At 37.9% G+C, this 27,453-nt stretch overlaps 11 protein-coding genes across 11 annotated transcripts; 4 read left to right on the top strand and 7 right to left on the bottom strand. All coding sequences in view use genetic code 12, as the record gives it.

Annotated features, from left to right (window-relative positions):
* Positions 1-1,129: 1,129 nt before the first annotated feature.
* On the top strand, positions 1,130-2,323 carry DASC09_030140 (uncharacterized protein; the record flags this gene model as incomplete). Its single annotated transcript, XM_064996617.1, has 1 exon — positions 1,130-2,323. One exon carries the CDS (start codon positions 1,130-1,132, stop codon positions 2,321-2,323), a length of 1,194 nt encoding a protein of 397 aa, XP_064852689.1.
* Positions 2,324-3,059: 736 nt separating this feature from the next.
* On the bottom strand, positions 3,060-4,448 carry DASC09_030130 (uncharacterized protein; the record flags this gene model as incomplete). Its single annotated transcript, XM_064996616.1, has 1 exon — positions 3,060-4,448. The coding sequence occupies one exon, from the start codon at positions 4,446-4,448 to the stop codon at positions 3,060-3,062; it is 1,389 nt and encodes a 462-aa protein (XP_064852688.1).
* Positions 4,449-7,369: 2,921 nt separating this feature from the next.
* DASC09_030120 (zinc-dependent alcohol dehydrogenase family protein) lies at positions 7,370-8,592 on the bottom strand (the record flags this gene model as incomplete). Its single annotated transcript, XM_064996615.1, has 2 exons — positions 7,370-8,436; positions 8,580-8,592. 2 exons carry the CDS (start codon positions 8,590-8,592, stop codon positions 7,370-7,372), a joined length of 1,080 nt encoding a protein of 359 aa, XP_064852687.1.
* Positions 8,593-9,163: 571 nt separating this feature from the next.
* DASC09_030110 (NADH:flavin oxidoreductase/NADH oxidase) lies at positions 9,164-10,426 on the top strand (the record flags this gene model as incomplete). The annotated part of the gene is made up of 1 exon (XM_064996614.1): positions 9,164-10,426. The coding sequence occupies one exon, from the start codon at positions 9,164-9,166 to the stop codon at positions 10,424-10,426; it is 1,263 nt and encodes a 420-aa protein (XP_064852686.1).
* A 3,093-nt stretch (positions 10,427-13,519) lies between these two features.
* On the top strand, positions 13,520-14,074 carry DASC09_030100 (uncharacterized protein; the record flags this gene model as incomplete). Its single annotated transcript, XM_064996613.1, has 1 exon — positions 13,520-14,074. The coding sequence occupies one exon, from the start codon at positions 13,520-13,522 to the stop codon at positions 14,072-14,074; it is 555 nt and encodes a 184-aa protein (XP_064852685.1).
* Positions 14,075-14,582: 508 nt separating this feature from the next.
* Positions 14,583-16,817, bottom strand: DASC09_030090 (uncharacterized protein; the record flags this gene model as incomplete). Its single annotated transcript, XM_064996612.1, has 1 exon — positions 14,583-16,817. One exon carries the CDS (start codon positions 16,815-16,817, stop codon positions 14,583-14,585), a length of 2,235 nt encoding a protein of 744 aa, XP_064852684.1.
* Positions 16,818-17,899: 1,082 nt separating this feature from the next.
* Positions 17,900-20,089, bottom strand: DASC09_030080 (uncharacterized protein; the record flags this gene model as incomplete). The annotated part of the gene is made up of 1 exon (XM_064996611.1): positions 17,900-20,089. One exon carries the CDS (start codon positions 20,087-20,089, stop codon positions 17,900-17,902), a length of 2,190 nt encoding a protein of 729 aa, XP_064852683.1.
* A 1,328-nt stretch (positions 20,090-21,417) lies between these two features.
* DASC09_030070 (uncharacterized protein) lies at positions 21,418-22,329 on the bottom strand (the record flags this gene model as incomplete). The annotated part of the gene is made up of 1 exon (XM_064996610.1): positions 21,418-22,329. One exon carries the CDS (start codon positions 22,327-22,329, stop codon positions 21,418-21,420), a length of 912 nt encoding a protein of 303 aa, XP_064852682.1.
* Positions 22,330-22,834: 505 nt separating this feature from the next.
* MTC1 (DUF5427 domain-containing protein MTC1) lies at positions 22,835-24,214 on the bottom strand (the record flags this gene model as incomplete). The annotated part of the gene is made up of 1 exon (XM_064996609.1): positions 22,835-24,214. One exon carries the CDS (start codon positions 24,212-24,214, stop codon positions 22,835-22,837), a length of 1,380 nt encoding a protein of 459 aa, XP_064852681.1.
* Positions 24,215-24,909: 695 nt separating this feature from the next.
* DASC09_030050 (uncharacterized protein) lies at positions 24,910-26,107 on the top strand (the record flags this gene model as incomplete). The annotated part of the gene is made up of 2 exons (XM_064996608.1): positions 24,910-24,918; positions 25,070-26,107. The coding sequence occupies 2 exons, from the start codon at positions 24,910-24,912 to the stop codon at positions 26,105-26,107; spliced, it is 1,047 nt and encodes a 348-aa protein (XP_064852680.1).
* Positions 26,108-26,412: 305 nt separating this feature from the next.
* On the bottom strand, positions 26,413-27,354 carry NIT2 (putative hydrolase; the record flags this gene model as incomplete). The annotated part of the gene is made up of 1 exon (XM_064996607.1): positions 26,413-27,354. One exon carries the CDS (start codon positions 27,352-27,354, stop codon positions 26,413-26,415), a length of 942 nt encoding a protein of 313 aa, XP_064852679.1.
* Positions 27,355-27,453: the final 99 nt, after the last annotated feature.

Raw genomic sequence — 27,453 nt, 5'->3', positions numbered from 1 at the left:
CAGTAATATTGCGAGCTTGAAAAATTCTGTACCAATCTTTCAAAACCCCAATATACCCTCCACTGATTGAAAAAAAAAATCTCCCACAGCATTTCATGCAAAAGATAAATGAGAGAATGAATTCTGAAAAAAACATCATCGCAATATCACTTGCAAAATATGAAAACCACTTCTCATATCCATTAACATAAGATGATTCCATCATTGAAGCTTGAGGTAACCTTTTTACCAAAATCAAAACCAACGCTTGAAGTCTTTTCAGTATTATAACAACAATGTCTATCAATTATAACTCCAAATACAATCATCCCTATCTTTTCCTGATTATCCTTCAAAATAAAAAAAAAAAAAAAAAAAATAAGAAAGTCCCACCACTTTTTTTTTTCTTTTTTTTTTTTGGCAGGTAATAATAATCGAGAAGTATGATCACGACTTGGTGGAGGTAAAATTAGAAGCAACGATTAAAAATAACTCTTGAGGATAACTTTTTTTATGAGTAGTAATATTCGGCTTCAATAATGATATTTTCAGATTAAAATTGAAAAAAAAAATTCATAGACCTATACCATAACTCGAGTCTATTAAGAATTCCTGGAACAAACGTCTTTCTAAACCAAATCAATAAATCTGGTACTAATATCTGAAAAAAAATTCAGCAAGTAATTGTGAAACAGGTGTTCAATATAACAGAACTACCAGCAAATAATCACATTCCTTAAGGAATGTGATTGGCATGACGGTTATAACCTCAAATGAAAACGATTCATGATAGCAATGCCAGTCCTGATCTTATAGGAGCAAGCACACCCAGTCTCCTAGCTACTATTTCATTTTAAACAAGAAATAGCACGTCCCAAATATATTGGATATTATATTACACGTCAATCAGAGCAGTGAGTTCTTGATATTGTAATTTCATGGATTCATCAAAGGATGTTGTTTACTATTTTTTTTTTCTTTGCTGCTGGCTGCTTTTGGGGGGGAGGGGTTCCGTACCCAATGCTATATCACGTGCACACAAGAACTTATTATAATAAGCCATCGTGAAGATGATGCAAGAAATCTTTTCTCATTAAATGTTTAAGAAAAAGTATGATTTACAAATTGTCAGTCCATTTTGGCAATCATTATGAGATACTCTTATTCTTACATTAACTCTAATCATGGAGAAAGAATAAAACTTGTACTGAGTCTTGGCCATACTGCCCCTTCATTTGATATTGATATACGGATTGAGAATTTGAGACAATCTGTGGAACGATTGAATAAACTGATCTTCAGCATTGAGGGTGATAAAAAGCTTGATGATATCAGAACAAAGACTAGGACGATGAATTCGAAATTGAAGAAAGATCGTTGTAATCCCCAGAGACAGAAGAATAATACAAAAGAAAATGGCGATCCCCAGAGACAGAAGAATAATGCAAAAGAAAATGGCCCTTCATTGAAACAGGAAAAAAGTCTGAGAAGGATGGGTGATAATAAGCCAACTAAACAGGAAATCAATCCGTTTTTCAAGATTCCAGGATACTTGGAAATGCACGAGGGAAATAAAATGAACATTGAAGTCGTTAACATGAAATTGAAAGAAGAAGGGTATATCACCACCGAATGCATTGTGGAACACATGGTGACTGAGACAATTGGCGATAATCCAAACAACCCATTGTTATTACCAGAAATTCTTGGCAATCCTCTCGACAGTCCTTCGATCATTGGGGATGTTGATCAATTGGTTTATTCTGATACAAAGGACCCCATCAGGGTGGTTCGTTGGTTGACGAAATTGCGAGCCATTTGCAGAAGTTATCGGTTTGGGAACTTGTTATTGAGGTCAAACATGACTGATGTTGAAAGATTGATCAAGGATACCAAAACGTTGTGCGCTTTTACACTGTTCCAACGGAAAATCATCGATGCTACAGGAAGTTTATCGGTATTCAAGTTCTCAAGTTCCATTAATGAATTGATCACCACGGTGATGCAAGGATCATGTTTACGCGAAGGTCATGGGGGTGGTTTTATGGTGGACACAATTTTGAATTACAAAGTCACTTCCCGAATGAGCTGGGAAAATAGACGTCTTAAATTAGAGGAGCTAGGGCAATTAATGGAAGTATTGAGATGGGGGGAGGTGAAAATAAAGTTTGGGCTATTACGCACGTTATTGGCCAAGGAGAAGGTGGGTGGTGAGATTTTTTCGTTAACGATTCTGGCCGAGAAGATCGATCCTAATACAGCAAAGTACATTGACTACCCAAGCTTCACCAGGACTTACAGTCGATTATGGGATGAAAGGGATGAAAGGGATGAAGAAGAATGAGTCAAATAGAATTTTCCACCTGGCCATGGTGAAGATTCAAGAACCCAGAATAGAACAAGAAACTGAGAAGGTTGTTATGACAAAGGAATCAAACCCCAGGGGGATTCGAGAATTGATGAGAGGATTGACGGCTCAAAAAAATCAACTTATTACTTGAGTGGGTGGTGTGGTGTACCAGCAACTTATTGAAATTTATGTATAAGGGATGTTGAGGATTCAGGTTAATAACCATTGAAGGGTTTAACCGGGGACATTTATGTGGAATCCGACGAAATGATCATTTAAATGTTATATGAATTTAGGGAGTTGTTATTTCTTAACAAGCAATAGAATGAAATGTCAAAATTATTAGTAGATAGTTGTTCTAAAAGCCAACAACAATACGAATACAATTTTTAGAAAGTCAGTGCCTTCTAATATTGAGATGGTTCCGAATCATGATGCAAAAAAAAAAAAAAATTAGTCGTATTTCATTATTAAACCCCTCCGATTGCCTCACTTCTGAATTGCAAGATTTGCATTTCCACGGGGCGAATTCGGCTTGAATCTTAAGAGCTCTGGTCTTTCTTTACACTTTTTCAATAATAATTATAATAATAGGAATAGTAAATATATTTGTCAGTTAGGACAAGCCAAAAAAGTCTAAAAAGCATGAATCCACAAAATAGCAACAAAAAAAATAACTAAGAAAAGATCAAAAAATGTAAAGCAATTAAAAACAACACAAAAACGAAAACTAAACCAAGAATTTCAATCCTTTTTCAACACCTTCCATCAAAATAGCATCCAATGCGTCAATATCTTTCACGGAATTGTAAATACCAATACTGAATCTTGTGATGTATCTGAACTGCGATACGGTACATTTCTTGCTTTTAAAGAATTTCATCCATTCAGGGTTATTGATATTGGCCACCACGATGTTTGGAGATTTAGTTTCACCATCGAACAATTCTATGCCATGTTTTAATAAAGTAGCTTCCATTTTTGTGCGCAAGAACTTCAAGTATTTTTCAACGTTGTCCATACCCAAATCATTAAGTAAGTACCCAAGAATGGCATGACTGGCGTAGATTTGTAAGTTTGGTTTATTGCTGTGTTCATATTTCAAGGCATTGGAAGAATGGATGCAAGCTTTTAAATCGAAATCTTCAACGATCGCCCCAGCATTAGAATCGAATTTGGCAAGACCTTTGATGTTGACAAACGGTGGTAAAGTCTTGGTGCAACTCAAAAACTCGGAGTTCATGTAAAGAATTCCAAGACCTTGAGGAACAGACAACCCTTTGAAACAACTAAAGAAAGCAGCAGAGCACCCAAGGTCTTGGACATCTACTGGGTGGAAACCAACATCTTGGGTCAAGTCGACAATAGTGTGGACGTCTGGGAATTTGGAGGTAATAGATTTGACATTATTTTGAAGCCCTGATTGGTACATGGTCAAACTTAATGACAAAACCTTGACGGATTCATCCATATATTGGGCAATAGAGTCACCGTCCACAATAAAGTTCTTATCGCCATTAGTATCGATAAACTTGAGGTTCAATTCAAGCTCTGGATGGTTTTCCACAAATCCCAACCAACTCAAATTGTTGTGCTGGAATTCGTTATCGATCATCAAAATGGTATCGCCTTTTTTAAACTGAAAAGATTCTTGAATCAAGTGTAATGACTCAGAGGAATCTCTGGTGTAACAGATTTTATCAGCATCATCTTCAGACAACCCAAGCAACTTCCCGTATAATTGTCTAGTTTCCTCAACGGTTTTATCAAATACCATGAACTCAGCATCAGGGGACATTGAACGATTAGCGAAGAAGTCATTGATAGCATTCACAACGATGTTATTCAATAGGATTTGACTGGAGCAGTTGAAGAATACCTTTTCAGCGTCTCCGGATTGTAAGTATGGGATCATCGAACGGAATTCTTTGAATGATCTGATTTTATCATCTTCAAAAGATTCAGGGAACTCGAGCTCACAAATAGAGTCTGCAGTAGGGGCCGAATCATTACTGGATAACGATCTTTCGTCGACAACGGTGGTATCCAACTTTGTGGAAGAGAGAGAGAGGGAGATATCGTCAATAGACACTTCTGGGTAGACAGTAGTACCGTTCATGATTGAAAAATCTGGGATAATAGTTTAAAGTAAAAGAAGATCAATGTAAAGAGCTTTGAGATAATGAAATGAAAAAAGAAAAACTGAATAATCTGCCATAACTAGGCCAAATCTACAGGTATTTGTACTCGTTTTTTTTTTTTTTTTTTTCCAATTATTACAATATAGTTACAAAAGACGCACGGTGAATCATTAATTTCGCTACTTACCGCCAATCGCAAAAATATCAATGTTATGAATAACGGTCCATTTGCAACTCCCATGCTATTAGTCATGTGTACAACGCTAATGATTTGCAGACAACATGGGGGTACGATCCCGGGGGGATTGCAATTTCGCGCGACTCTCAGGGTGCTCCCAGGGCTCATAAAGAGATAAGGAACGGGGCGAGGGGAAGTATGGGTGTATTGAGATAAGGGGAGTTCAACTCATTTGTGTGGGAGGTTTGCCCCAGTGGAAACTGGGCGATATAGGGTCCATTTGACAGGTAAAACAAACCGCAATCGAGGCCCGTCAAAAGTTGGGGGGATCTTATCACTTTTATAACCACAAACGTCGCCAGCGAGTATGGCAACATCTCACCTGACTGTTGCGAGGCGAGGCGGCGATTTCCTGATGAACTGTGTAAGAAAGGCAGGGTGACCAGGCTGCAGGAGGAAGGGGGTGTGGAAATTAGGCTGGGTAACATCGCCAGCGAGAATTTCTTTTTTTTTTTTGTTATTTAGACAGACGACGAGAGTATTTATAATACATGATATCAGGGATATATATATGTATTATAAGCACACAGCTTGGGGGATCTTGATAATCGGTTTGTAGACTGCTTTGGTGATACACTCTCATCACCCATCCACTCAGTTAGGTACAGTGCTTTCATTTTTTTTTCATACCAACGCTCGTAAACTTTCATATCAATTAAAAAAAATTGTTCGTACCAACCGCTGCGGTATTTTTCACACCATCACAGCGGTAATTTTTCATACCAATTTGTAAAAATTGTTCATACCACTCAAGTAGAAAATTTCAAACCAAAAATTAATTTTTTTTCATACCAAATTATTCACTAATATTGAAACAATATTACAATATATATATGCAATAACACAAATTAAATGACTGATTTTATATTTTATAACATGTAGGTTATGTCATTTTTTCGCTATCTGCTATCTGCTATTCACTGAAACACAGAAAATATTACTAATACATGACTAATGAATACAACAGAATATCTGTGGATAGACGGGTTTACGGTAATATCCTTAATATAGGGAACGGATTTACGGTGTAACTCAATTTCATTGGCTCTATATAAACAGCTGAATTTTCCTAATAATAGTGTCACTATTTGATTGTTAATATCTCTAGGCAAAGCTCTATATTAAGCAGCAAGTAAAAAAAAAAATCCTTGTGTAACCACAGTAATAACCATTTACTAAATATGGAAGTAAGAGGTAGGTACCTTGGCGATGGTTACATCGATGGCCTTGGTAATAGATTTATTGAGGACCCACGGCAAATGACTTTAGAGAGTGACATATCACCTCTTGAAGCTTGCTTCAGTTACAGTGAATATAAAGGAATTACAAACTTATCCGATTTAGACAGTGACCATGACGTGACCATGATATTATCTTACCATATCAAGAAATGTATACTGTAGGAGCACATAATAAAATAGAAGTGCAAGTAGAAGATAAGAAATATAGAGGACCTTACAGACAGTATAATGATGCATCAAAACAAAGATTTTGGAATTTAGTAGTAAAACGAGGATATTCCGCCTATAAAGCAGCAAAAATGGAGCATATTCCTTTACAAACAGCTTACACTTGGAAGAGAAATTGGAATAAGTTTGTAGTCAATCTGCTCAACGGAATTACTATGCAGCCCAAAAAACAGGGTCGCAAACCAATTCTTATTGAAAAACATTAAGTATTCTTACAAGAATTGATAAAAAATGATGCTACTGCTACTCTTGATATTATGTTACAAAGTCTCAAACAGTCTTTTGATAATGTGAATGCCAAAGTTTGTAAATTTAGTCTTAAACGTATTTCTAAGTGGGCTTTAAAAAGAAGTCTGGAAGAATCAAAAGAACAAAGATTCGAATGGGCTTTAGAATACAAAGATAAACTAGATTTTACAAAAAATTGTATATTTGTAGATAAAGCTGGCTTCAACATCAGCATGAGACGTGAGTATGGCTGGTCTCTAGTAGGAGAAAAAGCTATTCTTACGGTTCCTGTAACTAGAGGTCTAAATGTAAGAACTCCAGGATCCACTTCTTCGAAGAAAAGAAAACTTGATTCTGATATTAGTAGTTCTGCAACTCAACGTAGAGGTACTACCGCTAATCATTTCTACAGTTTTGTAAAAGCAGTACTTATAGAGATAGAAGCAAATAAAGAATTAAAAGCTATGAAATATATAGTTTTTGATAATGCAACTATACATAAAAGACGTGATCTACAGTTACTTGTACAACTGATTGGATTGGAACTTGTATTTTTGCCTCCATACTCTCCAGCTTTGAATGCAATTGAAGAATTCTGGACTGTTTGTAAAAGTAAAGTTAAAAGATCGAACTTAAGTAAAAAAGAACAATTGACTCCAAGAGTCAAAGAGGCTACGAAGAGTATTACAGGCGAGAGTTACGAGGGATTTTGCAGACATGCATCTAAGCATTTTGATCTATGCTTACAAAAACAACTCTTTTCACTAACAAAGAGCAAAAAAAATGACAAAAAAAAAAAAATGAAAACACTGTAATGTTTTATTGAAATATTATGGTATTTTTTTTTTTTTTTGTCCAATTTTCTTCAGTAATAATAAATTCTGCAATTTGAATAAAAAAAAGCCCCACAAAGTCAGAAAGTTAAATATTAATAAGAAACAGTTCATATTATTCAGCAAGAGATTTAGGCAACCTTGATGACAATCTTCCCGATATGAGATTGACTTTCCAATTGCTTGAAAGCCGCGTGAACTTCTTCCTCGGTAAATCCAAATTCTTTTTCAACAGGCATATGTAACTTTTTGACATGCACAAAATTAACTAATTCTTCCAGCAATTGTTTGGATCCAACAGCAATCCCCCTCAAGGATACGCTTCCTCCAAGAACCAATGAACAAACATCTGGAAGACTTTTTGGGGCAGATAAAAATCCGATAAGTGCAATATCACCACCTCTTTTAGTTGAAAGGATAGATTTCTCAATAGTACCACTTCCACCATTTTCAATGACATAGTCAGCACCTTGACCTTCGGTTATTCTTAAAACCTCTTTTTCCCAATTTGGGTGAGTTTTATAGTTGATGGTGAAATCAGCTCCATATTTTTCTTGGACCAACTTCAACTTCTCATCTGAGGATGAAGTAATAATGGTTTTTGCACCAGCCGCTTTGGCCAAAATCAAGGTTGTGATAGAAACACCTCCGGTACCAAGCATTAAAACAGTTTCTCCGGCAGTAAATCTTTTACCACCATAAAGACTATTCCAGGCAGTAGTACCGGTGCAAACCAAAGATGCTGCTTCACTATATGATAGATGTGTATCAGATGGCAACTTAATAAGACCCTCAGCTTGCACAACTTTGAAGTTTTGAAGAAACCCGTCTTGAGGAGCACCCCATCCATAATTCCAGGTTCTTTGAACACCATACTGGTTAGTAGGATCGAAAACACTGATAACAGAGTCCCCGACAGCAAAATCCTGAACACCACTGCCAACTTCAACAACTTTACCAGCAGCGTCAGAGCAAGGAACAACATTATCTTTGGTTGGGAATGGGTAAGTTCTGTTTGAGACACCATAATCACGATAGTTGAGAGAAACAGCTTTGACCTCTATCAATACTTCATGATTTCCAACTTTAGGAATAGCTTCTTTGAAGCTTTTGATGTCGGTAAAATCTTTACCTTTGGTAGAACGAAAAACAGTGTTTGTGACGGACATTTTAATGAGCTGTTTTGGGTGTAAGTGCGCTGAACAAAGTGAAGTAGTACTTGGTATCAAGTTAGTACAAATTGATTCTAATTTGGAAAGAAACAGTATAACCAATTCTTTCTTACGTATTGAATATTTTGTTGCTTGCGAATTATCATTGCCTTTTTATTGATTCAAGTACATTTGTAATCCATGTGCTTGCTTATTAATTATTGCTTCTGTGGTGCATAAATAGAGACTACCCTACTATGGAGGTTATAGAACATCAACTTTATTGGTGATAGGTGTAAAATTCAAGAGTGTTTTATGCCAGCACAACTTCAATATTCCGTATAAATTCACTTCAATTATTCACAGAGGTCTCTAGCGAAGAGACACTATAGGCATGCGCTGCAAGACACGAAAAGGAGAAGGTTAGCAAAAAAAATTCCTGAATTTAGGCGCTTAATGCATTTAAATTTAAGTTATGTAGACAAAATCACTGTGACAAATAGAATTGGAGATGGGAAGGATTGATGGAAAGGATGGAGGTGATGGAGGTGATGGATGAGCGGGGAGATATGATCATCTATTAGATTTCCCTTTTGAGCCTGGTAGATGGTTAAATACCACCAGACGATCATATCAGGCATGATTATTAGTAATCGAAATGCCAGCTGCTTAATAATGTATTAAGGGATGTATAAAAGATTTAAGTACGTGAAGTTTTGACAGCGAAAATTAATATTTCTGATTTTAATAATCACAAAATTTACCAAGTTGAAAATGTCCCGTTTTACACAAGTCACCGATTCTGAATGTGTTGATTATTTTTTACCAGAGCCCGAGTTCGCAGCTGGCACTGCAATCCGACAGGAAGATAGTGATAAAATTCCTAAAATATTCAAACCTTTGAATTTGAAAAAATTGAGCTTACATAATCGAATTGGGGTCTCTCCAATGTGTATGTATTCCGCAGGCCCTAATAATGAGCCAACACCATTTCACTTAATCCATTATGGCTCTATATCTATGAGGGGCCCGGGGTTAACAATCGTTGAAACTGCTTCTGTATCTCCAGAAGGCAGATTATCCCCTCAGGATTTAGGAATATGGACTGATGATCAAGCTAAAAAATTAAAAGATATTGTTGAATTTGCTCACGCTCAAAAGCAATTAATGGCTATTCAAATCGGTCACGCTGGAAGAAAAGCTAGTGGTCTCGCCATGTATCTTCATTTGGAACAAATAGCTGATAAATCCATAGGTGGTTGGCCTGAAGACGTTGTTGCCCCCAGTGCAATTCAATTCAGACCTAATGGTAATTATATGGTACCTAAAGAATTAACAAAAACGGAGATAAAGAGAATTATAAAAGACTTCGGTTTGGCTGCTAAAAGGGCTGTTAATATTTCTGGATTTGATGCGATTGAAATTCATGGTGCTCATGGGTATCTTATAAGCTCATTTTTAAGTTCGGTCTCCAACAAAAGAAATGACGAATATGGTGGATCATTTGAAAATAGAATTAGATTTTTGATAGAAATTATTGATGAAATCAAATCCCAAATCTCTGCAGATTTTCCATTATTGCTTAGATTCAATGCCAGTGAAAATGCAGAAGATGATCCTTTATCGTGGAAGATAAACGATTCTATTAAGCTTGCTAAAATTGTCGTCAGCAAAGGAGTTGACATGCTTGATATTTCTTCAGGTGGCAACAACTATAAGCAAAAATCTAGAGGTAAGATTGCTTTCCATGCTACATTTGCTAAAGAAATAAAGAAAGCTGTCGGAGATACTGCTTTAGTTGCTTGTGTTGGTGGTTTATCTCATGATCTCAAACTGACATCTGATATGGTAGAGAATGGTGATTTTGATTTTGCTTTGATTGGCAGAGAGTTTTTGAAGAATCCTGGCCTTATTCAGTCTTTTGCTGATTCTTTAAACGTGAGAGTTAGTTTTCCTCTTCAATACGAATGGGGTTTTTACCCAAACAAAAGCCTGATTATTGAATTGATGGAAAAATCTAAATGCGTAACTGAATAAAGGCGTAGTATTTATTAAATTAAACATTTTTATTTGTTCCTTTTTACATCAAAACTTAGAAATATACATCTTTTTTCACCAAAATTTAGCTGGAAAAAATATATTCTTGATTTACAGTTGATTGATGGCTTCTAGCTTTGATTTGTTTTCCAAAAATCACAGATTTATAGACAAAATGTTGAATATGCTCATGAATATGTTCATAAACATTTCAATACGATGTGATATGTGCTAGCAACTAATTTTAGCAAAATCCTTAACATAGTACATTACTATACTATGAATATTAGCTTGGCCTTATTTTAATTGAATTTGTAAATTGTGCTGTATTCACTATACTAAATAACCTTATATGGTATTTTTGATACTTTTTTTCACTTGCAAAGTAAATATAAACACTTGAATTAGAGTTTGAAGGAGTTGAACCATTCTGTCATGATTATTGAAATATGACACATCTATGCTTGTTAAGTTTTCTAATGGTTCTGGCAAGTTTGGAAAAGATCCGGAATCTATGGTGATATTTGGGTCCTAAAATGTATTAGAAAATTCCGGAAGGTTCCGGTTCGATCCGGATTCATCCGAAATGGTCATATGAAAATTACAAGCCAAAGTTACCTATAGAGCATTCCGGATTAGTCTAGAAGGTTCCGGATGATTTGTTATGGGCGCCTTATATTTGGTATGCATGACCCACCCTGAACATGAAGAATTTCTAAGATGAATTAGAGCAGAGATGGTAAAAAGTGTATGGGAAATGTAGGTGTAGAAAGTGTAGGTGTAGAAAGTGTAGGTGTAGAAAGTGTAGGTGTAGAAAGTGTATCACATGATTCGTGACTCGTGAGGAGAAACATACATACACAAATAAAAAAAATACAGTGACTTTTCGACTATATTAATTATAGTAAATTTTAGTTTACAACTCTCTAGAAATAACTGCAAAGGATTTAAGTATATGGTTCATAAAAATTCCAGTAGCATACAATTTCTGTAGTAATGAAAAAAAAAAGTGTGAAGCTCATGTGATAGTCACGCATATGTGTAGTTTTCAATTTGTTTAGAGGTGTAAGTAAAAAACACATCAGGTACATTTTTGCTACACTTTTTACCATCCCTGATTTAGAAGTTTCTAGTAAAGAAACTTAAGGAACTTAATAACTTAAATTAAAGCTAAAGTTCTGAATATAAATATGGGTGGTTTAGTTTGTTTATTTTGTGTTTGTTTTATTTTGTTTTTATAGTAATTAATCTACAAGTAATATAAGTTTTATTGGTATAATGTCTACGGTAAGATTGCTGAGATTACAACACTAACCTCCTCTTTTTCACCCTACTAATTAAGTAATAGTTGCACAGTAGCAAATATTTGGCACTAAAGACACTCCTCAGAGTCTGGAAACCCATTTAAGACGATACTTATTTTTTCTACAAAAGCTTTCCTGATCCTGTGAACCAAAATATTCTAGTTGTTTGTGGTGATGACATTATGATTCAAATCATAAATTCAATTGCGAGTGTCAAAGAGTTGCTTACCAATAGTATTTATTTTGCTCTGACCCCAACCTGTACACCCACTGTAACATCCAATTACTTTCCAATTTATTTCAATCATCTCCCCACTTCTCGACGATTGATAATCCTTTGCTTCCTGTTCTCATGAGGACAGTTAATAGAATGCCTTGAGCTGCGTTTGTCCTGTAAATGCGCTACATAATTCATGGGTGTAGTAATAGCTAAGAAGAGCAGTTAAAACACAAGTAAGTAGCTCATCACTATCTTTAACAGCCGCCTGTAATTTATAAATCCACCAGAATTTATCGCACCAGCGCAAGTTTATTCTATTAAAAATTTATCAACTCAAAAAACCACAAAGGAAATCAATTCAATAGCCAAAGTCATTATTGAACTTTGGATAATAATCGTCAACAATTCTAAGGATTTAAACCGACTCCTTGTTTCCCACCACTTGATCAGGGAATCAGTTCTCAAACTCCATCACTTAATTGTAACTTTACCAGGGAACCACTTCAAAAACTTTATCACCCATTTGTAAATTCCAGAAAGTGTCTAAACTTACTTATGATTTTTTGAAGTGTCATGGTTTCAAAGAAATAGATTATGAAATATTAGTAGTGATATGATCTGTATTGTTGGATTATTCCTTGTCATAATCTTCATCAACACTGCCAGTAACCGTCTCAACAGAGGGGGGCATCGCAGAAACATTAGTCGTTCTGACTAAGAAATTTCTAGTAATCTATAACCAGTCTTGATGACTTCATTGTTGTGCTTCTCTGAATTTAACTCAGTGATGTATTTTATTAGGGAATTAAACCTTCAGTTTCATCAGTAAGTACAGCACTCACTTATTCACCACCCAACTCGTATACTGCAAATTCAACTCTATTGTCGTTTTTGGGTTTTGAAGGTTCCTTAAATGCATCAGAACTGTCATTTCCGTTAAAACTAAACGTTTTCACTAACACCCTGAAGTCAATTCGAGGTTTTAACAAGAAGGAACCCATTAACCTTCTTAAAACATCACACTCCGTCTATCCCAAATTAGCGAACAAACTGCCAAATCAGGGCACGCATACGTTCCACCGTGGTGGTATAATCCTTAAATAACACCAACTTTTAAGTGATCCAACAGTTTCCCACACTGAATCTATTAAAGATAGTAAGTACCATCCTTAAATTGAGGGGGGGGGGACTGACAAAAAAAAAAAGAAGGGATGACCTTTTCATTATAAGAACCCCCTCCCCTCAAGTTTCCCAGAATCAAAATTACTCAACCAAGAATTCACTCCATAATTTTCCAAATGAGTATTGATTTAACCACATCCACCGAAAAACCGATTAAAAAGTCTGGCAAAAAATTGACCTGTCTTATAGATGGCACTATCAGTTCCATAGCCGTTCATTCGTTGTTTATTGGTTGTTTGTTCTGTAAAAAACAAATCACATTACCTGAGGAAAAAAAAGGTATGGTTTAGAATAATCTTCATTTAGCAAAAGTTCTTCTTTTTGTGCTATTTCTAAATTACTAACAGATAACCAGGACAATATGTTGCTTCAGACTTACTCCACTTGATGACCGATTCTTGCATCCAAGCGGGGGTTGATTTGGAACTCTTTTTTGAAACTTGTGATCAAGCAAATGGGTTTCTCATCGAGCCAGGCGAGTGTGACAAATGTGGCCCGGATTCACAATGGGGGGTTATAGTTTACTTCGCGGTAAATGTAGAAGTTACCAAGATCAGAGGCCATTATTTGCCTAACTGTCGTCCAAAGACCGTTTCTTTTAAATGTCAATTCGATAAGTTATTCAAAGTGGGACTCCCTGAAGAAGACACCGCCACAAAAGCGTTCTTATTGATGGAAATGACCAGTGACAATGAAGATATGAAACGGCAAGCAATTTCGTTATTAGGTTTGGATACTGAATTGGCGTTCTGTGGTTCTAGCAAGCCAACTGCATCTCATACCATCGATATTGACAATCTTTACCTCAAGAGAATCCAAGATATTAGCACCGAATGGGACGCTAGTGAGTTATCACAGACATTTTTGAATTTTGGCGAGCAGCTTAAATTATATGCCGGGACAGAAAATAATCATAAAAGACGTCGTTTGGATGATGAATGATTGTTCTGGAACATTACAGGGTTTTTTAAAACTATAGTTAAAATATGCGTTTTTCTTTTTCAATTTATTTATTTTTCATGCAGTGAGTGTTTTTCATTTTTCCTTTCGATCTGTAAATACTCACTCACTCACATTGTACATTCATTCAGTTAAAATGAACATCGAGAACAATTCCATCGCTAACAGCACTTGGTAGGTAGTTCCCTAGCATCTTCCAAATTAAAGCTGTCCATCTGCTGAATCGACACTGTGGAAAACAAGGTTAATAGGGTATTACCTTTTTTTTTTTTCTTCTGCGTGTTCGAATGTAGCCATGATTTGAGGATTTACATGGGGGCCTTAATTCCAAACATTTGATAATGAAGAAAGAAACAGGAAAAAGAGAGGAAGAAAAAAAAAATATCAATAAGGTCAAAACTACTTAATCTTTTGCGAAGTTAAAATCCACAGTAATGAAAGTGATCACCTTACATCCACAGTAATGAAAGTGATCACCTTACATCCACATCTATTGGAAAATTAGAGTGATCCAGAACCCGAGCCCCAACAACATACTGTTTAAACGCATATTGTCCACCCCACCCATACTTTCAATTATTGTCGCTGCTGAATCTCCGGAAGTGGTATCCTGAGAATTTGATTTGGTGGATATAGATATTTCAGTTTGTGAGCTTGATCCAGTGGAACCAGGTGTTTGTTGCGATGGTGAAATTGTTTCTGTAGATGGAGGCGACACAATGGATAATGTTGAGTCTATCAGAGGAGTTGAGTCGGTTGATCTGGTTGATCTGGTTGGTACTGATTTTGCTGTTGGTACTGATGTTGCTGTTGGTGAAGCTGATGTGGTTGGTGAAATTGATACGGTTGAATCTGTTGAACCCGATGTTCCAGTTGACGGGTTTTTGTCGGTTGAGTCTGTTGATTCTGCTGTATTGGATGTTTCAGTTGGTGTATTTGACACGGTTGAACCTGTTGAGATAGATGTTTCAGTTGGAGGGATCGATCCAGTTGATGTGGTTGAATCCGTTGGCGCAGCTGTTCCAGTAGGTGGTATGCTAGATACGGTCGAATCTGTTGGATTCAAAGTTCCTGTTGATGTGGTTGAATCCGTTGGTGCAGCTGTTCCAGTAGGTGGTATGCTAGATACGGTCGAATCTGTTGGATTCAAAGTTCCTGTTGATGATGTGCTAGATGATGGCAAATCAGTTGGTGAGCTGGATGGTGGGAAATCAGTTGTTGATGTTGACTCTGTTGAACCTGTGGTTGCGGTTGGCAACTTCGATGAAGGTGAAATTGAGCCTGTTGAACCTGATGTTTCAGTTGGAGGGACTGTTTCACTAGAGGAAGTTGAACTTGTTGATGCAGTAGAGTCTGTGGAGCCTGTAGTCTCAGTTGGTGCAGTAGATCCTGTTGGACCTGTAGTTTCAGTTGGTGAACTTGATGTTGTTGAGCCTGTTGAATCTGTTGAATCTGTGGAATCTGTTGGCAAAGGTGTGCCTGTTGACCCTGATGTTTCAGTAGGTAAGCTTGATGTGGTTGAATTTGTTGGTGGGATTGATGTTGGTCCAGAAGTCTCAGTTGGCCCGCTAGATGTGGTTGAGTCTGTTGGTGGGATTGATGTTGGTCCAGAAGTATCAGTTGGCCCGCTAGATGTGGTTGAATTTGTTGGTGGGATTGATGTTGGTCCAGAAGTATCAGTTGGCCCGCTTGATGAGGTTGTTGTTGAGTTCAGTGAGCCTGATGTTTCAGTTGGGAGAATTGATGATGTGGATGATGTTTCAGTAGGCGAATCTGTTGTGGTGGACGGGCCGGACGTGGTATTGGTTGGCAAAATCGTACTTGTTGAGCTTGTCAGCGGAGATTCTGAAGAAGTGGTGGTGTCGTTTGCAACACATACATTGGCAGATTCATTGTAGTATAGTTGCATCGACTCTTCCGTATTTCCCATAAAACAGAACGGAATGGTACTATCAGTGTAAGTGATCAGGTGAAGCTTGCCAGCAATGTATGTTTCAGGTACAGTGCCATTGTAACAAAGATTGGGGTATTCGGTACAATTGACATCAGCATAACCATATTGAGGCTCGATTAAAAATCCGGTACTCGTGAAACCTAACGGGCAGTCTCGGAGAGTTCTCGTGCTTGACGTCTCAGTAGAGAATACAAGAGTTCCGTTGATAAAGAACTGCAAATCTTGAGCCCCGCTATCTATTACTTTTAATTCATAACTATCCATGCCTGAAGTGTAATCTATGGTATAATTTAAAGGATTTTCTGGAAAGACTTGCAAAGAATAAGGATTTCCATAGCCAACCAGGGATGCCAATCCAAATTGTAGGTATGGATATATATTCCACACCCACCTACCACGCAGTGGTATACCCCAACAATAAGAATAAATGGAAACCTGGGAATTTTGGGTGTTCATATCTATATTGAATACTTGGGTTGCTCTCTGAATCGGAAAACTACCATTGATAGCTTTTGGGTTATTATCCTGCACGCCTTGAGAGGTGCTAAATTCAAACACTAAACCATCAGAAGTCAATTCAGGGAGTTCATAAGGACCTGCGTATCCTTGATACTCCACTGGTTTCCAAAAATCCATTACATCTGGAACTTGTCCAGTGGTGAAATCAATGTTCAAATTATCAGCACCATTAATACCGTATTCCCAGAATACTTCGCCAATGACAGAAGAATAAAAATAGAAACTCAACAATAAAAATTCTAACAGCAGCATATTTATTTCCTTTAGGTCAACTAACAACGAGAATTGTACTGGTTCTGTATTTGTCTGAATTAGTCAGTAAGCGCAGAATCAATAACCTTAGTGGAATATTTTTTTTTTCTGAGTTATGCGGTTTATATGACATGATATAAATACCCCTCAGAATCAATAATAGCAATACTAGTTTTTCTCTCTGGTTTGTCATTTGCTCAAAGGAAAAGTGTACAGTACACATAAGTGTTTGTCACAAGAAATCCGAAGCAGCATTTTGTTTTGGGCAGCTTAATTTTGAAACATTGACGGAGCAATCATTGCTAACACACACACCGCTTGAGTTTTATCTAGACGTCTTTGTTATTTTTTTGCAATTCCGTATATTCGGAACAACTAGTTGGTCAAAAGATTTTGTGGCCCAACATATACTCAGGATCTTTAATGTTAATAATTAGCAATGAGTGAGTGCACCACGGCTGCAGCAAAAACCGTTATGTATCGGCTTCCTTTTGGCCCGTGATGTATTTTTTTATTTTTTTATTTTAGTTTTTGGGCATTTAAATAATCTCTGCAAAGTCTATTTCATAGTTTCAACCCTATAATTTGTACTAATTCATAAATACTATTATATAAAAACTCATGGTTAGTTATAGCTGATTCCATAATGAAGGTCCTAGAGCTCGAGTTTGATGTAAACAATGCATGAAAAGGACTGAGCGCATGCACACCAACATCCTGCGGGGCTATTATTATGAGCCAATGGTAGAGGTGAGGTAACTTGAAGTTTCTGTTTTATGGAAGATTACAAGCCAACTGGTTGTAGAGTCATTATAATATTAACTAGTCTAGCTTTCATGTGGCAGCTATGCTAATCTTCTTGGTTTTTTTTGTTTTTTTTTTGAACACATTTTTCTGCCAGTTTGAAATATACTTACTCTCTACTATTCAAAGATAAATAAAACGTAGGTAGATAGATTGAAGATTAATGAAAACAAAAACAAAAACGAATGTCAATAAGGTCAAAACAAACAACACTAAGTAATTTATTGTGGAGGCAAAATCCACACACAGTAATGAAAGTGATCACCTTACATCCAGATCTATTGGAAAATTAGAGCGATCCAGAACCCGAGCCCCAACAACATACTGTTTAAACGCATATTGTCCACCCCACCCATACTTTCAATTATTGTAGCTGCTGAATCTCCGGAAGTGGTATCCTGAGAATTTGATTCGGTGGATATAGATATTTCAGTTTGTGAGCTTGATCCAGTGGAACCAGGTGTTTGTTGCGATGGTGAAATTGTTTCTGTAGATGGAGGCGACACAATGGATAATGTTGAGTCTATCAGAGGAGTTGAGTCGGTTGATCTGGTTGATCTGGTTGGTACTGATGTTGCTGTTGGTGAAGCTGATGTTGCTGGTGAAATTGATACGGTTGAATCTGTTGAGCCCGATGTTCCAGTTGACGGGTTTTTGTCGGTTGAGTCTGTTGATTCTGCTGTACTGGATGTTTCAGTTGGTGGATTTGACACGGTTGAACTTGTTGAGATAGATGTTTCAGTTGGAGGGATCGATCCAGTTGATATGGTTGAATCCGTTGGCGCAGCTGTTCCAGTAGGTGGTATGCTAGATACGGTCGAATCTGTTGGATTCAAAGTTCCTGTTGATGTGCTAGATGATGGCAAATCAGTTGGTGAGCTGGATGGTGGGAAATCAGTTGTTGATGTTGACTCTGTTGAACCTGTAGTTGCGGTTGGCAACTTCGATGAAGGTGAAATTGAGCCTGTTGAACCTGATGTTTCAGTTGGAGGGACTGTTTCACTAGAGGAAGTTGAACTTGTTGATGCAGTAGAGTCTGTGGAGCCTGTAGTCTCAGTTGGTGCAGTAGATCCTGTTGGACCTGTAGTTTCAGTTGGTGAACTTGATGTTGTTGAGCCTGTTGAATCTGTTGAATCTGTGGAATCTGTTGGCAAAGGTGTGCCTGTTGACCCTGATGTTTCAGTAGGTAAGCTTGATGTGGTTGAATTTGTTGGTGGGATTGATGTTGGTCCAGAAGTCTCAGTTGGCCCGCTAGATGTGGTTGAGTCTGTTGGTGGGATTGATGTTGGTCCAGAAGTATCAGTTGGCCCGCTAGATGTGGTTGAGTTTGTTGGTGGGATTGAGGTTGGTCCAGAGGTTGCAGTTGGCCCGCTCGATGTGGTTGAGTCTGTTGGTGGGATTGATGTTGACCCAGAAGTCTCAGTTGGCCCGCTTGATGAGGTTGTTGTTGAGTTCAGTGAGCCTGATGTTTCAGTTGGGAGAATTGATGATGTGGATGATGTTTCAGTAGGCGAATCTGTTGTGGTGGACGGGCCGGACGTGGTATTGGTTGGCAAAATCGTACTTGTTGAGCTTGTCAGCGGAGATTCCGAAGAAGTGGTGGTGTCGTTTGCAACACATATATTGGCAGACTCATTGTAGTATAGTTGCATCGACTCTTCTGTATCGCCCATAAAACAGAACGGAATGGTACTATCAGTGTAAGTGATCAGGTGAAGCTTAGCAGCGGTGTATGTTTCAGGCAAAGTACCATTGTAACAAAGATCAGGGTATTGGGTGCAATCCATATCAGCATAACTATATCGAGGCCCGATCGTAATTCCGGTACTCATAAAACCTAATGGGCAATCTTTGAGAAATCTTGGGGATGATGTCTCAGTAGAGAATACAAGAGTTCCATCGATAAAGAATTTCAAATCGTCAGCCCCACTATCTATCACTTTCAATTCAAAAGTATTCATGCCCGAAGTTAAATCTATAGAATAATTCAAAGGATTTGCTGGATAATTCTGTGTGTAATAAGGATTTCCATAGCCAACCAGGGATACTAATCCATGTTGCAGGTCTGGATATATATTCCACAACCACCTACCACGCACTGGTGTACTCCAACAATTAGCATATATAATAACATACGCGTTCTGGCTGTTGATGTCAATATTGTATACTTGTGTTCCTCTCTGAATCGGAAAACTACCATTCATAGCTGCTTGATCACCCAGCCAATAGCTTTGAGAGGTGCTCATCTCAAACAATAAACCATCAGAAGTCAATTCAGGGAGCTTATAAGAACCTGAATTGTCCTCATGGTTCACTGGTTTCCAAAAATCCATCACATCTGGAACTTGGCCAGTGGTGAAATCAATGTCTAAATTATCAACACCATTAATACCGTATTCCCAGAATACTTCACCAATGACAGATGAATAAAGATGAAAACTCAATAATAAAAAATCTAATAGTAACATTTTTCTTCTAACAAAACAACTAATGAGGATTGAACTTGTATCTATCCAAATCAACAAATATGTGGAGTGTTGATGACTAGCAGATTATCTTTCTCTCTGGATTATGCGGTTTATATAACAATGTAATATATATAATATATATACACAACAATAGCAAAACTATTTTCCTATTTGGTTTGTCATTTGCTCAACGGAAAAGTGTACAGTACACACAAGTGTTTGTCACAAGAGATCCGAAGCAAAGAGATTCGAAACAGCATTTTGGGCAGCTTCTTTTTGAAACATTGACTGAAGCAAGCAAGCTTTGCTGCAGATGAAAGGATAGTTAGTGTACTTTAGATTTTCAACATTCACTGTGGATTCTATCTAGATGTTTTTTTTTTTGTTTTTTTTGGCAATGCAGAATATTCTTAATTGGTCAAAAAGGTTTTATGGCCTCAACATGGACTCAGGATCCTTAACGTTAGTAATTAGCAGTGAAGTGAGTGCAGCAAAAACCGTTATTTAATTGCTTCCTTTTGTCCCGTGATTTTTTTTTTGGTTTTAAATAATATTTGCAAAGTCTATCACGTATTTTCAACCCTATAATATCTACTAGTTTATAAATCCTTTGATATAAAAAATCCATGCTCAGTTGTAGCTGATCCCGAATTGACAGTTTCAGAGATTGTGTTTGACAAATACAATGCAATGCATCCTCCCAAGGCTCCTATTATGTAGTTTGCTTTTTGGTTTTTGGTGTGATATGTCAATTTCTAAAGACCTCAATAATGGAAATATCGGAAATAATAACTTGAGTTAGTGAATATATATATATATACATACAAAAGCCCATACAACAAGCATTATCATACTGATGACTGCGATTCATCTAGCTGCAGCCGTAATAAATCCTTCTCTTCCATGCAACTGCCAGTACACACGCTCCCACTCTGATAGGGGATAGAAATTATCAGTTACGCCGCCAAGGTGAAATAGACTTTTGCTGACTAGTTGGTAATTTGAAATATATTCTACAATACAAAGATGAACGAGACGTAGAAACGAAGAAAAAAAAAAAAAATTCTTTTAAAATTTTTATCATGCTACATAAACAAGAGAATATAAGAAAGAAGAATATAAAATATAATAAAAAAAAGAATAGAAAGGAGAATAGAAAGAAGGAAGAAAAAGCAAACAAAGAAAAAAAACAACAACTCATAATAAAGAAATATTACGCTATAAATAGTAATGAAATATCAGCAACCAACATACATATGACAGTAATATATAAAAAAAAATTACCACTTCTAAATAAAGTGCCACAACAGGAATAAATAAAAATAAACCTATTGGCTACCAGACGAACCATTCATGGTGGCGGTTTCGGCGCCTTGAGCGGCCTCGCTGAGCAGAGCATCAACATTACTCTTAGCTTCATCAACGGTGCGGGTTATGCCAACCTTCAAACTTCCAATGTATGGGGCAACTTTTGGCTTGACAGAGGTTTCATAAGTCTTGTTAAGCAATTGCAACCCTTCGTTAGATAGTTGGTAAGAAGTTTTTGCCGCGGCCTGGAGTTTCTCACTTGGGGTGGAAGGCGATTCATTTTCTGGCAAATTTGCAGAGTAAGTTTTCATAACGTGGTCTTGGATGTGGGAGATCTCATTGGTGGCAATTGGAACGGTTTTCTTGTAAGCGGATGAAGTCAAATTGTAAAGACGAGAGATTTCATCATCAGGGCCTTGTTGCTGGGAAGCAGCAGATGCATCTTGTTCGCCTTCTGGCAAATACGAATCAATCAAGGTTTCTAACTTATTGTTCAAAGGCTTGATGATTCCCCCAACGTGGTTCGAGACATTTGGTCTAATTTGTTGTTCGTAAGCGTGTAATTTGGCATTGACGTCGTTGAGAACAATCGATGGGTTCAAGTTGGAAGCTGCAGCACGGGCCTTTTCTGGGATTTTCTTTGGATGAACATCTTGTAAATGGAGGCTCCTCAATGAAGGGAGGATGGCATCGACGTTATCCAAAACAAGAGAATTGAAAAATTCATCTGATTTAACAAGGATGGTCTTGATCAACGCCACAGACATCATCAAACTGGTAACGTAAGTGAATAAAGGCATTACATGGTCGGAGATGGCGCGAACAAGGGCAGACGAGCTGATAATCGTGGCGATATCAACAAGGATAGGATAAGACTTCAAATGGGCCGCGGTTTTGGAATCAGCGGTAAATGGTTTTTGTTCGGATGACATTGGGAAGGACAAGACAAAGCAGGAAAAAGATTAGCGGTGGTGGTAGTAGAAGGATGCTTGCTTTCTCAAAGGGGCAGAGGGCAACCAGGGTTATTGTACACTACTATGATAGTCACCAAGAAAACACTAATGGGGGAAATAGTGAAATGGAATATTATGAAATATATTGATTGAACAAGGAGACTGACTAAATAAACAAGGAGAATTTTTCAGGAGTGTGAAAAAAAAAAAAAAAAAAAAGGGCTATCCATTCTTATTATACCTCCCGCTATCATGTGCAAAAATCGGGGAAAGCAGGTGGTTTGCTGTGTCACATGCCGCGATGAGATGAGATGGGCGCGCGGTGCGGTTAGTGCCGCAGCGCATGTGTCACCACTGCCAACTGCTCTTACAAACAAACCACTGGACATATAATATTGATATCACAACTTTCCATGATGATGATGATGATGATGATGATGATTATTATTATTATTATTATTATTAGTAGTAGTAGTAGTAGTACTCAAAATCCCATTCTCTTGGTCACATAACTCTGGGCTAACACCCCTAACGAAAGTGCCAACCCGTCTTTAACCCATTCTCTCACCCAGTCTGCTGGCTCCACCCCGTCATCCCCCGCTTCCTTTTGTGATTCCACACTATTAGTCGTCAACCATTGGGCCCACTTGGTTGGGAACGATTGGGATTTGGTAACAATCGAGAACTTGTGTTCCAAGTCTTTAACAGTAATCAAGAATTGGAAACTGTCGGTGGTTGATTCGTCGATTTTCACAATCTCCTCAAAACTCAGAGTGTAAGTTTGTGCAGATTTATCTTGAATGATCGGCAAAATCGTTAAAAAGATATGGGAGACTCTAGTACTGTTGGTATCATTATTTTCTTCTTGGTCGGCCTTGGCTTGCTGTTCCTCTTTTTCTTTCTTCTTCACTTGCATCAATGATTTGATTCCTTCATCGATATTGGCGAACGCCAATTTCTCTGCGTCCAACGAGGACCCTTTAAAGAAATCAATGGTCTTTGGTTTAAGATCAAGGTCACCATTAGTAAGTTTGGCCAAGTCCAAAATATTGAGTAGTTTGGAAAAATTCTTGGAGTTGATGATTTCTAAATCAATTGATCCTTCAACTTGCCCTATCACTTTTGAGAATTTGTTATAAATCAAGTAATCAATGTAGTTGAAGTTCTTTAATGCGTCATTTATTATAAAGATCTTCAAAGTTTCATCATGGTGATTCATGGTCTTGGTGGTCGAGATGATTTGTTCATTGATACTGGTGACAAACGAGCTGAATAACCCGCCCACTTTATTGATAGTTTCACTTTGGTCACCAATAGACTTATTGGTAGTATTAATGATTGATTCGCGCCCTGCTTTCAACATTTCTGGTAACTTTTCGTAATCCTGGGGATCCAACAAGCTCAAGTCTTTGAGCTGGTCATTGGCCACTTTACTGATGTCCAGAACGGTTTCTTGGGCAGTTTTGCTGATATCTCCAACGACATGGGAAGCAGACCCCCAAATAGAATTGAGATGCTTTTGGCCAGAGTTCCCCCACCATCCAGAAATCGATGAGATTGGATCAGGAATGGAGCTTTCATGATTATAGTCCTCTTCCTGTCCTGCATCAGCTTGTAATACTTTGCTCTCAGGCTCTGGGATCACTTGGCTGTCTTTGGCAGCAGTAGGGGCAGGCGAGCTGTCTTTTGTGTCATCTTTGGCATTCTTGGCTGGTTTCAAGTTGGCGGCGTTGCTTTCTTGAGCCAACTCGTCAAGAAAGTTCAAGATGTCTGCATTGTCGCCTGGGGATTCGGCAGTTGGTTTTTGGTCTTGCGGAAGAGAATCTAAGAAATCCAAGACTTCTTCTTCTGCTTCTTTGGACATTGTGGTGGCAAAATGAAGGAAATACTCGGGGAGTTCGGTTCAGTTCAGCCTCCCCATCGTTGCTGAATGTGAACACGTTTGCGATTTTTGTTTGGCGTGGCCGGCTTTATTGCAGGGTAACATCGTAATCAAAACAACAACAGCAACAACAACAGCACTGCAGGCAGCGTTAGTATTTTTATTGTTATTTACAGGCAATCGCCGATCCCATTGAGGTTGGAAACACTGTATTTTCGAGAATACGATCTTCCTGCGATTACGAGTTTCTGTTATTATAACTTACCCATTACGCGTGGTGCACTTATTCATTCATTCATGAGTGAGTGAGTGGTGTTGGCCGGTTCCAGAGTCACACTGAGACACTTCTCGTGTTTTTTTTTTTGGGGGGGTTTTAGTTTTGACTTGAACAACCATTATTATTATTATTGCTCCTTATTTGCAATTGCCACTTTCTTTCTTTCATTCCTCCTCTCTGTCTTTGTCAACTAACCTTCTTTTGTTGTTACAAAATCTCCCTTTTTTTTTTTTCTCGAACGTTGAAAGGATCAAACTTTGCTGTTGCAGATCTCCCTCTCACTCCCCTTCGCTCGTCTAATTTGTAGTGTTATAAATATCCATCACATCCGGCCGTTGACTCCCTATAACTGAATAATAAGGTCCCACTTTATCCGAACGCCTCGTTAGCTCCTTAAACCATGTCATTTGTGAGTGAATTTCTTTTTTTGACAGATGTTTGATTGATTGATTGATTGCCACTTGCCTTGCTGTGCCCCATCCAGGGGTCTTCTTCTGTTTGCATTTCTAGTCTAGATGATTGATTGTCTTTTGTTGTCCTGTTTTAAACTAACTTTCTAGAAACACTATCAAGTCCCAGGTGGTCCGTACCGCAAAATGACCTTCGATCCTCGTTTCAACAATCGTTACGACAATCTTTATGCTAATAGAGGCTTGGAAGATGATTATCGTGAAGGATACCTCTACACAGATAATGACATTGATTCATACGCCAACAATTTCTCCTCTAACATGGGTAACTTGGCCCATTCAAATTACATGAGTCCTAGAGCCTACCGTGCCCAACTACGCGCTGGCCAGGAGTTCAGCCCCGAATCCAACTTCCAAAACCCGTTATATTTGCCTCCTTGGATGCGTACCCCATTGCATCATCCTTTTGAAGGCTCCAATGGTGAGTTGATTTCCCCAGAAGTGTCTTATCATGAACGTAAAAACTTGATGCGTAATTTCAGATCGTTTGACGAAGATGGCAATGGAAGAATCACCCCAAGAGAACTTCGTGATAAACTCCTCAACTCCGACGGTACCCCATTTGAACCTAGCACCATCCGTTTGCTCTTTGAATTATTCGATGCCGATGGCTCCAATTCCATCGAACTTCCGGAATTCTACGGTCTTATGAAATCATTGCAATTCTGGAACCAGAAATTCAAAGAGGCTGACGTTGATGCATCAGGAACCATTAACTTCACCGAATATTTGAGACTTTTGCGTTATTTTGGTTACACTTTCAATACCCAAACTTGCGCGTACATCTTCAAGAAATTTGCCCGTTTTGACCGTCTTCATAGAAGAACTAGAACCAAATTGGTGCTTAAATTCGACAGATTTTTCGAATGTTTCATGTACTTGACCTTCCTCTACAACAAGTACAGTTATGATGGTCAAGGTATGGATATTGATTATTATTTGGCTTCTAGTTTTGATAACATTCATGGAGGAATGATTGGTGCTGGAATGGGTTCTGGAATGGGTGCCGGAATGGGTCCTGGAATGGGTTCTGGAATGGGTTCTGGGATGGGTCCTGGGATGCAAGAAGGTATTATAGCTCCTGGTCCTATGGCTCCTGGTCCTATGGCTCCTGGTCCTGGATTCTAGATCTCTTGAGTTAATCTATCATGTCCTCATTTAATATTATGTTTATCAATTTTTTTTTTGATGCTCTGCTGCTTTTCGTTCGCGATGTTTTGTTTTGTTTTATTATTATGATTTTGTTTTGTATTCTAAAAATTTATGACATACAGCACTGAAATGACAACAGTGTTGTCAGTAATACTATACATACGTTGTTTTTTTTTTTTTTTTTTTTTTTTTTTTTTTTTTTTTTTTTTTTTTGTATCTTTCTTCTATTTTTAACTGCGTATAGAATTTCTCTAATTATCAATATAATAATGTACATCTAGCTAATTATTGAAGATTTCTCTTCTACGATGATCCTTCAATGGCATGTCTCTTCTGATTTTTTTGACATTATCCAAATCGATATCCGCAACGATTATTTCCGGTTCATCATTATTCAAGTTGATATCACTAGCTTCGGCAACCACGGTCCCCCATGGATCGATAATGATAGAATGACCATAACTTATTCTTTTTTGTTCATTGGCATTAACCGCTTGACACTTGACCACTTTTGTAGGATCACTAGCATCATCATCTTCAATAGAAACATCGTGAACTCCCTTTTGACCAGGCATGATCACATAACTTTGGGAATCGATGGCCCTGGCCCTCCCCAATAAATGCCAATGGGCTGCCCCGGTCTTCACGGTAAAAGCACTAGGATAAGTCAAGATTTCTGCCCCCATATCACGTAGTTTCACCGCCAATTCCGGGAACCGAATATCGTAACAGATCCCGAGCCCCAATTTGCCAATTGGAGTATCGAACGGCGCCACCACTTGATTCCCTGGCTCGACCGAGTTGGATTCTTGAAGAATTGGGCCTTGAGGAATATTGATATCGAAAAGATGGATCTTTTGGTACTCACGGGTGATGTTTCCGGTGCTATTGATATAAATTAACAAGTTTTTCACCCGTTTGTGGGGGTCATCAGGAGATTTCCACGCTGGTTCGTGAATCCCCACCACCACGTCCAACGCTTTCCCTTGGGAATGAAGTTCTTTTAATCTGCTCTGGATCCCGGTAACGAACACTGAAGTTTCCATTGGACGGGCAATCTTGAGTGAATGGGCAGCATTTTTTGCAATATAGTCACTGGCTTCTGGAAGGAAGAGCACTTTGGCGTTGAGGTTCACCGCTTTGGTGATGAGTTTGAGCACCTGTTTCAAGTTGGTAGATAAAGACGAAGTAGATGAGAGTTGACCGGCAGCCACCAAGACCATTTTTGCAAATTGTTAATATTGGAATATAATTATTATTGGAAATACAATTGGGAAGATTCAGAAGATTCAGATGATTCACACAAAAAGATTAAATGATGC

Source organism: Saccharomycopsis crataegensis (assembly GCF_037102585.1).
Source record: "Saccharomycopsis crataegensis DNA, jcf7180000000083, whole genome shotgun sequence".
Classification (NCBI taxonomy): Eukaryota; Fungi; Ascomycota; class Saccharomycetes; order Ascoideales; family Saccharomycopsidaceae; genus Saccharomycopsis; species Saccharomycopsis crataegensis.
The sequence above is the reverse complement of the archived record's forward strand: the minus strand, read 5'-3'. Positions and strand labels throughout refer to the sequence as shown.